Source organism: Microtus ochrogaster, linkage group LG4, assembly GCF_000317375.1.
Source record: "Microtus ochrogaster isolate Prairie Vole_2 linkage group LG4, MicOch1.0, whole genome shotgun sequence".
NCBI classification, from domain to species: domain Eukaryota; kingdom Metazoa; phylum Chordata; class Mammalia; order Rodentia; family Cricetidae; genus Microtus; species Microtus ochrogaster.
The window spans coordinates 56,438,782-56,450,191 of record NC_022030.1 but is presented as its reverse complement, the minus strand read 5'-3'; the positions used below and the strand labels follow the sequence as shown (position 1 = coordinate 56,450,191).

At 47.0% G+C, this 11,410-nt stretch overlaps 1 protein-coding gene across 7 annotated transcripts in view; it reads right to left on the bottom strand.

The window, feature by feature from the left end:
• Nucleotides 1-11,410, bottom strand: part of Znf142 (zinc finger protein 142) — a 24,913-nt gene that overhangs the window by 1,818 nt on the left and 11,685 nt on the right. For 5 of the 7 annotated variants that reach the window (XM_005361631.3, XM_026786049.1, XM_026786048.1 and 2 more), the window contains 5 exons: nt 10,079-10,240; nt 7,948-8,787; nt 5,803-5,980; nt 2,140-5,032; nt 903-1,008 (listed from right to left, as the gene is read on the bottom strand). In XM_005361631.3, the coding sequence (XP_005361688.1) occupies nt 903-1,008; nt 2,140-5,032; nt 5,803-5,980; nt 7,948-8,787; nt 10,079-10,240 (4,179 nt within the window). The remainder of the gene's footprint in view (nt 1-902; nt 1,009-2,139; nt 5,033-5,802; nt 5,981-7,947; nt 8,788-10,078; nt 10,241-11,410) is intronic. The other 2 variants (XM_013351710.2, XM_026786052.1) reach the window with 1 other exon arrangement.

Sequence of the window (11,410 nt, the reverse complement as noted above, 5' to 3'; positions counted from 1 at the left end):
TGTAGACCAGGCTGGTCTTGAACTCACAGAGATCCGCCTGCCTCTGCCTCTCGAGTGCTGGGATTAAAGGCGTGCGCCACCACCGCCCGGCTTCAGAGGCAGGCTGATTATGTAAGTTTGAGGACAGCCAGGGTCATACACAGAACACCTGTCTCAAAAAACAAAACAAAACAAAAACAAAAAACAAAGAAAAAATGTTCAAAAAAAAAAAAAAAAGATAAAGATACTCCATATATGGGGGAAGCATATGCCACAATCAAAGGTACCCCATCATTAATCTTCTACAGAGAACTCATGATTTGTGAATTCCATACACTAGAGAGGAAAGACAAATTAAAAATACGGAACTTAGGGCTGGAAAGATGGCCCAGTAGTTAAGAGCACTGACTGCTCTTCCAGAGGTTCAGGGTTTCATTCCCAGCACCCACATGGCAGCTCACAAGCATCCGTAACTCCAGTTCCAGGGTATCTGGCATCCTCACAGACAGACATGTAGATAATGCACATTTAAAAAAAAAGTGTGTGTGGGGGGGAGGGAGCTCTCACCTTTCTCCTCACTTATAATCATTCTACCACATTCACACAGAAACCAAGTATCTCTCAGCAGTCAAACTGAGTTGGAGAGTCTCCGTGTGTGTGTGTGAACTTGTATCATAATCACCGGGAAAGCTTTTGCAAATACACTTGCCCAGGCCTTCAGGTTTACCCTTTCTTTGGTGTCTGACACATTTCACTGGGCTGGTGAGCCAGAAGTATGTCTTCTTCCTGTGTGGTCCCTATTCCCAGGGTGAAAACTGATGTAGGCTCTGAGTGAGGACATCCAACATCTCATGGAGGTTAAGTTTGTCAGAGAAGAGGGAAACCATTTAAGCAAGACAGTGAATCGACACACACACACTTACCTGTGTGCTTGGTCATGTGGTATTTGAGTTGGTTGACCCACTTGCACTTGTACCCACACTCAGGGCACAGGTACTTCCGTTCCTCCTTATGGATCCGCATGTGGTACTGGAAGGAAGAGCAAATGCAAATGTTTCCTCCCCATGACAGGAAGCTTCCCCCAGGGGGGCTCAGTTGTTTCTTACTAGCTATGCTGTGGGGTAAGCTAACCCCTAATTCTGTTTAATAATCTGTAACACAGGTACAAGTATCTATCTCTTTGTGTGTATGTGTGTGATGTGGGGTACTATTAATACTTAATATGTGCATATTAAGTATTCTTATTACTGAGTTCCCTAGCCAGTGACCCATGTTGTATTTTCAAATGATTAAAATTGGAGTACTAGGCATAAAAATAAGTGGTCAATAAATGTTAACTGTTAATACCCAGATTATTCTCAAAGTATTAAATACTCTTTCACATTGCAAACAGTTATGGAATTTATCTTTACGAAAGTGCATAGAGTTGTATTATTTCCCCCCTCTTTTTTTTAAAATATTTATTTATTTATTATGTATACAATATTCTGTCTGTGTGTATATCTGCAGGCCAGAAGAGGGCACCAGACCTCATTACAGATGGTTGTGAGCCACCATGTGGTTGCTGGGAATTGAACTCAGGACCTTTGGAAGAGCAGGCAATACTCTTAACCACTGAGCCATCTCTCCAGCCCCTCCCCCCCTTTTTTAAAGATTTATTTATCTATTATGTATACAGTGTTCATGCCTGCAGGTAAGAAGAGGGTGTCAGATCTCATTACAGATGGTTGTGAGCCACCATGTGGCTGCTGGGAACTGAACTCAAAACCTCTGGAAGAAGTCAGTGTTCTTAACCACTGAGCCATTTCTTCAGCCCCTGTGTTATCCCTTTTACAGATGAGGAATCTCTTAAGTTTTGAGAAGTTAAGGGACCTATACAGAGTCACAAGTGAGTATGTGTAATTGTTAAGGTTACAGAATCCAGGATACTTGATAATTGACTTAGCAATTAAGAGCACTGGTTGTTCTTCCAGAGAACCAGGGTTTAGTTTCCAGCACTCACATAGCAGCTCACAAATGTCCTTAATTCTAGTTCTAGAAGATCCAACACCTCTTCTGGCTCTACAGGCACCAGGCTCACATGTGATACACATACATACACATATACACACACACACACACACACCCCAAAAAAAAAAAGTTACAGAACCCAGAGCCTACCTTGAGGCGAGAAGGGTCAGCACAGGCATAGGAGCAGAGGTGACAGCGGTAAGGCTTTTCCCCAGTGTGAATACGGCTGTGCCAAGTGATCTTCTGCCGATTTTTGGTGCTGTAGGCACAGTCAGTACACTTGTAGAGCCGGGTGCCTCCATGTCCCTTTACATGGTGATCCAGTACCAATTGATGGCGACATGAAAAGTCACAGAAAGGGCAACAGAGAGAGGGTTGGCCAGCATCCCCATCCCCACCTGAGGCGGCCGCTGAAGTCTCCTCATGCTGGTCCAGATAGTGCTTCACCAGGCCTACTCGCTCCCGGGCAGCAAAGTTGCAGAGCTGGCAGCGGTGACTGAAATGGTGCTGCCTCCGATGCTCATCCAGCGCTGGCCGGCTAGGGAAGGCCTCCTGGCAGGCCCCACACTCCAGCCTTGGGTGCTGTTTGCGGGTGTGTCCTCGTAGGCTGGCAGGACTGGGGCAGAGCAGGCCACAGTGGGAACAGTGCAAGGGGCCCTCAGTGGCCTCTACAGGACAGCCAGGGGGTGGGTGCGCAGGTTCGGGGTGGCGGCGCAGAGCGTGCTGCTTCAGTGCTGTTTCTGAGCTAAACTGGGCCTCACACTGAGAGCAGGAAAAGGATGGGGTGCCTTGGTGGCAGCTGTTGACATGGCGAGTGATGTCATGACGAAGATATCCACTATAGTCACAGAGTGGACAGAAGTGGGTGGGTGTTTTGTCATGTACTCGTAGTCGGTGCAAACGCAGTTTTGAGTTGGTGCCAAATGTCTGTGGGCAGGAGCTGCAAGGGATGCGGCCAACACCCGTGTGTCGAGACTGGTGGGCCTCTAACCGGTACCGTCTAGTAGTAGAAAAATCACAGAAAGGGCACTGATGTGGCTTCACACCCTCATGTTTGAGTCGCCGGTGCTGCTGGAGGCACCGGCTTTGCTTGCAAGTAAAGCCACAGTCCCCACACTGCAGAAGGGGCCGGGGGCCAGAGGCTGGGGCTGCACTGGGGTGCCTCCGCTTCTGATGGAGCCTCAGAGCAGCAGCAGCAGGAGCAACAAATGGGCAGAGACCACAGCGCAGATCTCCAGAATCAAGGGGGCAGCCCTGGGTCTGGTGAGTCCTCAGGGTCCGTTCCTGCTGACAGCTAAAAGGACACGTGGGGCAGGAGAAGAGGGGACCCTTCTGTTTCTGAACCACAGCAGTGTCCCTGTCCCCAGGGCTGGACTCTGTACCCATACTGTTCAAGAGAGCTGAGTCCCCATTGTTTAGGGCCTGGGGGCGCCCACGCTTTCTTCCCTGGCTGCGCTCCCCTCGGCAGCCTTCAGTCACATGAGAGGTAATAGAGGAGAGCCGAGAACAAAGGAATGTGCACGAACTGCAGTGGAACTTGCCTTGCTCAAAGTGGAACTTCTCAGAGGTCCCTGTGGGTAAGGACTTTCCTGTAAGACAGGCTGGGAAGTCAGAGGGTGTGGGATGAGGTTCCTCTACTTCTGTCTCCCCAGGGAGCTCAGAAGGAACATCTTTTGGAAGCAGAAGCTCTACCTTTGATGGTAAAGGTGGGGGTTTCCCGCTTTCAGCATCCTGTGAGGCTTGGCTACCTGGAAGCTGAGGATGCAGAGTGGGAGAGACAGGGCTGGGCAAAGCCTTGCTCTTTCTAAGACGAACAGGGCATTTTTTCATCATATGGGTGCTGAGGCCACGTTGTTGCTTAAAGCTAGCTCCACACTCAGGGCATAGCAGGGGTTCTCGGCGGCTTTGGCAACCCGATTTGGAGTGCAAAGTCAGGGCTTTCTCCCGGCGAGTGATAAAAGGGCAGTGTGGGCAGCGGAAGGCTCTTCCTTCTCCCTGGATCACCACCATCTGGACCCGGCCCTCCAGCACCAGGGCTTCTGCTTGTTCTTTGTCCTGTCTCCTCAGGGCCTTAAGTAGTGACTCTGACTCAGGAAACTGAGGCAGCGGTGCAGTCTCAGCAGACAGAGTTGCCTTGAAAGTACTAGAGGTCTCCTCAGAGATTAGAGGATTTCTGGGGGGCTCAGAGACTAGCTTCTCCAGAATAGGCTCTTCTTCAGCAATCAAGCCAGGAGTCCCAACACTTTCAAAGCTGGACAGTTCCGGCTCTTCCAGCCCATCTGGTCTTTCCATTCCAAGTGGTCCCGAGGGATCTAGAGGCCTGAACTCCACAGGTGCTGTTTCAGTGAGCTCCTCAAGGGGTGGTGGCTCTGCCACAGGTTCTAGCTCTACCCTCAGGGCCTCCAAGTGTAGTGTGCAGCTACCCTCCTCTGCCTCCCCTGGGCTGGGGCTGCCAACCAGGTTATCCCCTTGGGGAGCCTCAATACCATCCTGTTTTTTGGTGCTGACCTCATCAGTTGTCTCTGGCAGGGCCTGGTCCACACTGGAGTCTGCCACAATCCCATGTTCATGGTCTTGTCTCTCAGGCTGGGCTGACAGCTGGCTTGAAGACCCTAAGTCTGATGGAGGTGTCAGGCACTGTCTGGCCCCCTCTGACTCTTGGCCGGCATTGCACAACTGCCATACCTGGTCCCCTGGCATGTAGCCATGGACCTTACGCTTGTGGAAGAAGAGTGTGGTGTTGCTGAAGGTACGGTAATCACAGAGGGCACAATGAAACTCACGGAGATGGGTGTGTTTGCAGTTCTCATGGCTCAGCAGGGCCTGCTTGTGGCGGCTCTGATAGCTGCAGTAGCGGCAGGGGTAGAGTGGGGCAGGTGTGCCAGGGTGGTGCTGGGAAGCCATGTGCTTCTGGAGCTCATACTTCCGCTTGCACGCAAAGGCACACACCTCACACATGAGGGACTTGCCTTGGTGCCGCAGTTTGTGGCTGCTCAGCTGATCAGCCCGATGGCAGCGGTAAGAGCACTGGTTGCACTGGTATCTGGGGATAAAGACAAAGAGGAGTCAATCACAATAAATTCCAACAGTTAACAGTCACTGATTAAATACCGTAGGCCTGTTTGTGCTCTGTGCTGCATGTGAACCATCTGATTTAACCTGCCTTCCACCATCCTGTGATGAGTCCAAGGCACTGAAGAGTCTGCCTGAAGGTGTTCCCAAAGGAAGTGATGGGCAGAGACAGCTTAGCTTCAGGGCTGGGGCTCTCTATTCTATACTGCATGTGTGTGTCATGTTGTGAGCCCCTACCCTGAGTGGGGCAGGTGTGCCAGGGTGGCAATACCCACTTGACTTCTAAGTAACTGAAAGCCCCATAGAACAGGTTTCTGTACTTTGTTCTATTCCCCAGTGGAGGCATAAAAGCTACAGACCAAAGCAAGCCCCTGGGCAGATGTGCCTATAGGTTAGCGAATTTGCCCAGCTATTCCTGGATCTTAAAGTGACTACTTGGTGCCATTAAGTGTAGACCCATTTTCCTGAGACCAAATTCTGAGAACTCAAGTAATACTTTAAACGTGGGCTCTAAGGATTGAACTCATCAGACCTTCATGATTGCAGGCAAGCACTTTACTGACTGAGCTATTTCCTCAGTCCCTCAAGTGACATTTTGATCTCTTTTCCTTCTCCTGGCCCAGAATGCTCTCACCATGCAGAATGGGCCACAGACACAGGGCTCAACTGTAGGTGATAGAGCTAAGACAGTATTAGAACAGAGAAAGCCATGGGGCCAGAGACGGAAACGTGTGCTCGTACCTGAGATCCCCTGCATGTTTCCGCATGTGCACACTTAGGTAGTGCTTCCACTTGGTGACATAGCCACATTCAGTACACATGTAATCCTTGGTGGTAGAGTGGGTTAGCATGTGCTTGGATAGGTAGCTCACATCTCGGCAGGTGAAGTCACACAGCTCACACTTGTGAGGCTTCTCTCCTTATATTATGTGGAGGGAAAAGAACACAGGTCAGATACAAATTTGAGTGAGTGGCCATAACATCTCTTGCAGCAAGTTTGCTATGATGCCACACAGGAGCAAAAGCTGTATGTGCCACCAGATACATAGCAAGCTTCACAAGAAAGAAGGCTACATTACAGCTGTCACAGACAGTTCTTCCAACTCCTATACCAGTGAAGAGGAGGGAAAAGCAAAGAAAATTAAAAGTCTACCTTGGATTTTTTTTTTTTTTTTGAGACAGGGTTTCTCTGTGTAACCCTGGCTGTCCTGGAATTCGTTCTGTTGGCCTTGACTCAAGAGATCCACCTACCTCTGTATCCCAGTGCTGGGATTAAAGGTGTGAGCCAAGTTTACCTCTGATTTTTAGAAAAAGGTAGTTGGCACCTGTAACTTAATCCCTTCTCATTTCCTAAGTAGAGATTAGAACAAGAGAAGAAATAGATTGGAACTCAAAATTCCAATACAGTAAGGCCAGAACAGCCAGCATTTATACAATGCTCACTATGTGCCTGATCTTTGCATAAACTGCCTCCTATCAATGAGTCTTCATAACAACACTATAAGGTGCTATTATTATCTCTGTTTTAGAGATGGGAAAATCAAGGCACAGAGAAATCACAAAGCCATTTTATTAAAAGGTGGACCACATGGCCTTGGGCAGCCTGTTTCCTTGTTTCCAGAAAGGGAACAGCAAAATACAGACCTCACAAGGTTGGTGTAAGTATTAAATAAAACATAATCAGTGGTGCACAGTAAGAACTCAAGGATAAGTTGTCTTAGTACTTGCTCAATATCTGGCACTAAGAGGCTGGTGGCCATGTTCCTTCAAGACCCCCCTCCCACTCCAACCACCTCTGTATGGCAAAGGGCATACAACAGCTCTCTATCTAAATTAAATTTTTGTCTCTTATCTTTACCTGCCTTGTTTATAAGATTGTTAAGGATAAAATAGGCTAATACATGCAAAAGAACATTTATTTTATTTTATTAATTTATTGTGCATGTAATATTCTGCCTACATGCCAGACGAGAGCACCAGATCTCATTACAGATGGTTGTGAGCCACCATGTGGTTGCTGGGAATTGAACTCAGGATCTTTAGAAAAGTAGACAGTGTTCTTAACCACTGAGCCATCTCTCTAGCCCCCAAAAGAACATTTTAAACTATGTTAATACTACACAGATACAGGTTTTAGGAAAAGCCCTTAGAAACTACACTCTGTGACAAAACTGTGCAGAAATGAACTGTTATTTATACAGGAACAACAATAGCTTTGACTAAACTATCTAAAAATTATTTTTCTAACCAGAGTTTTTTGTGGAACTGGCTTTATGGTTCATCAATGCATAGATGTTTGCAGAGATCAGAGATGATACTGCAGCAGGAAGCCTGACTTAGCTGTCATCTAAGGCTTCAGTAATGCTAGCAACCAATTACAAGTCCAAGATAAAACAAGTCAATCTTCAGGTCACTAGATGTGACCATGTTCAGTTCTAAGGAAAGCCACATGCATATGGAAGGCTGACTACCCTCCCTTCTCCTGCTCCAACACTCTCAAAATTTGAATTATAAAGGAAGTTATCTGACCTGGTCTGGAAGTTTTCACTCTATAAAAGGCTAGATATTCACCCATCTGCACTTGACTAGGGGTGGGGAGAACTGGACAAATACTTAAGGGTAAGGAATGATAGTCCGGTACTAGAAAACAGGTTCTTAAATCAGAGTGCATGGATTCACTGACCTGTCTACTTTATTTGTTTAATGATATTCAACTTTTGCCTTACATCCTTGCAAACTTGGAATATTAGAGTTGTGCCCATAAACCTGAGGTCAAGTGAAACAATGTATGCAAAGCCCTTTGTGTGCTGCTTGCAGCAAAAGCTCATGCCAGCCATCACCTTCACCATCATTATTCTATCATCATAAGGATAGAAGCCATCTCACCAGTATGCAGCAGCATGTGTCGGATAAGCACCCTCTTGTGGGCAGTGGCAAAGCTGCACTCAGAGCACTGATGGATCTTCTCATGAGCATGCATCTTGCCAACGTGGTCCTGGTAAGCTACTGGGTTGAAGGTGGCAAAAGGGCAGAAGGTGCACCGTAGCTCTTCACTGCCTGGGTGGCCTTGCTTCTTATGTTTGCGGAACAAATGCTTATTGGAGCAGGCAAAGTCACAGTGGGGACAGTGGAAAGCATAATGGCTCTTGTGGTGGGCTTCCATGGCTTCAGCTGTGGCAAAGAGCATGGGACATGAGTGATGGCGGCATTCTACAGCTCGTACTCCATGGGTCTCCTTTAGGTGCTTTACAAAAGCCTTCCGGTCGGGGGCTACATAAGTGCAGCCCTCCTGAAAGCAGTGGAGGGGTAACGGCTCTGCTGCAGCTGCTGCTGTGTGGCTCTTGAGGTGCTCTTTGAGCGCTTGGCTGAGGCGGAATTCCTCACGGCAGACAGGACAGGCATAGGTGTCTGAGTAGAAGTTGGAAATATCTTCGTGCATGCTGGCCATGTGGCGGTTAAGTGCATTCCTCTCGACGGCACTGTAGTGGCACAGAGGACATCGGTGGGCCTTCTCACCCAGCTCCCGCAGCAGATGGGTTTTGAGTTTGCTTTTGCTGGTAAAGAACTTCTGGCAGTTAGGACACTGGAGGCTTGGGTCTGGAAAATGGAGATGCAGGTGCTCTACCAAATGGGTCCGCTTCTTAAAGCAGCGTTTGCATTCTGGACACATGTGTGTCTTGAAGAGGGACTCAGTACTGGAAGCCACATGCCCTTGCCGTCCCTGCTCTATAGAGACAAGCAGAAAGATCAGCAGGGCTGTTGTGAAAGAAAGATCCTCAAAATGAGTGAGCAGAAAGAAAGGTAAAGCCGGGCGGTGGTGGCACACGCCTTTAATCCCAGCACTCAGGAGGCAGAGGCAGGTGGATCTCTGTGAGTTCGAGACCAGCCTGGTCTACAGACCTAGTTCCAGGACAGGCTCCAAAGCCACAGAGAAACCCTGTCTCGAAAAACCAAAATAAAATAAAAAAAAAAAAAAAAAAAAAAAAAAAAAAAAAAAAAAAAAGACAGGTAAAGTACCCTAACCTTCCAAGTACTGGCTCACTAAGCTCAGAATAATTGAGAGCTGGTAAGAAATACAATCAGATTTAAAAAAAAAATATTCACCAGACATAAGTATACACACTGTGGGATGAATTTCAATTGTTTCTATTGAGTTTGAAACTGGAAACAAATATTCAGAAAAAAAGTTTTAGGAAGCTAGACAAAACGGATTGGTCATCAATAACCTGTGATATCTATACTATAAAAGAATCCCTTTCTCCTGTTAAAGAGGTCTATAATTGTACTGGATAGTTTTATGTCAACTTGACACAAACTAAAGTCATCAGAGAGGAAAGAACCTCAACTGGAAAATACCTCCATAAGACTGGGCTGTGGGTAAGCCTGTAAGGCAGTTTCTTAACTAGTGATTGATGGATGGTCCAGCCCATTATGGGTGGAGCCAACCCCAGGTTGGGTTCTATAAGAAAGCAGGCTGAGCAAGTCATGGGGACAAACCAGCAAAGAACATCCCTCAAAGACCTCTGCATCAGCTCCTGCCTCCAGGTGCCCTGTTTTGAGTTCCTGTCCTGACTTCGTCCAACGGTAAACAGTAACTCGGAAGTATAAGCCCAGTAAATCCTTTCCTCTCCAACTTGCTTTATTATAGTCATAATGTTTCATTGACATCAGAAGCCTAGCTAAGACACTGGCTGAAGAAACCCTGCCTACAAGAACAAATTGTATTGTACCACTGCCCTGTGTTACTAGATTACTTGATCTATTTATTGCTGCATATTAGACTTTGCTGTTGCTTTTAAGTCCTTGAGATTAAACCCAAGGACTCACAAATGTTAAGAGCATACTCTCTTGTTATTTCCCTAGCCCTAGAGCTTGACTTTTGAGTCTAAGTCTAACAGAAAGACTACGTGGATATGAACTAAAGCTTGGAAAACCTAATCCTAAGGCCTAAATGTCAGGCTCTCCACTATCCACTCCTGTCTACCATGAAGAGCTTCAACCTCAGTGATGTTATTACCGTCCAACTGCTGAGTTCCTTGGCTTTTATCTGAGACTTTCTGGGAGTCCTTTTGAGTGCCACTCTCCTCTTCCTCTATATCCTCCTCGGCTGACTCCTGCCCAGGCAAAGGTGTACCCGTTTCCTCAGAAGGCTCTCCCTCTCCTGGAGACAGCTTGGGAACTGGGGACACACAAAACTTGAAGTTCACAAGGGCCAATGACAGTACTGAATGCTGGTATTATACTTACTGGCAAGCAGAATTATCCTTCTCTCCTCTTAGCAGAATCTTGGATGCTAAGTAAATATATATATTCTTATTCAAGGCAGAGATCTTGAAGACCAAGAGTAAAAAACCTATCTTAAAAACCTACAATAGCCAGGCGGTGGTGGCGCACGCCTTTAATCCCAGCACTCGGGAGGCAGAGGCAAGCGGATTTCTGTGAGTTCGAGACCAGCCTGGTCTACAGAGCTAGTGCCAGGACAGACCCCAAAGCCACAGAGAAACCCTGTCTTGAAAAACCAAAAAAAAAAAAAAAAAAAAAAAAAAAAAAACAAACCTACAATAATACAGACTCAGATCCACTGAAGCTCAGAAGTTTGAAGTCACTGGGACAGGGCCTAAGAGGTAGACAAGAGTAGAATGTACTTCCTTTGTCCAGGTCTCCAAAGCCAAAGGCTGGATGTTCAAGGCAGAGACAATACCCTGACTGTTCACTGTTTACTGAGGGGCCTAATTTGTACTTCAGGCTCATACCTTGCCCCTGAAAAGTCTTCTCTTTAGACATAAGAACAAGAAAGAGGCTCAGCCTGTCCTCTCCTGGACTATGTTCTCTGTTCCCTGCTCCTGCACTCACCTCATGCTGGTTTTGTTATTTGTGAGACTAAAAGGAGAACTGATGAAGTATCATCCTTCCTGAGATTTCTTTCTTTTGTTTTTTCAAGACGGAATTTCTCTGTGTAGCTCTGACTATCCTGAAACTCACTATGTAGACCAGGCTGGCTTTGAACTCACAGAGATTTGCTTGCCTCTGCCTCCTAAGTACTGGGATTAAAGGTGTGAGCTACCACCACCCAGCAAGATTTCTTTTTTACACAATCCTATTCCTTTCTGCCCACTCTCACAATTTATTTATGTTTTTTTGACACATGATATCATATAGTCTAGGTTGGCCTGGAACTTGCTAGATAGCTAAAGATGACCTTGAATTTCCAAAGTCTCAAGTGCTAGGATTACAGGCACATACCATTTGGTCTAGCTCCCTGTAGAAATAGGAGCGGCGGGCTGCGTCCCGGCACCCGGCCGCCCACATGGCTAGCTCTACCCGAAATAATTACACGGACACTGTGTTC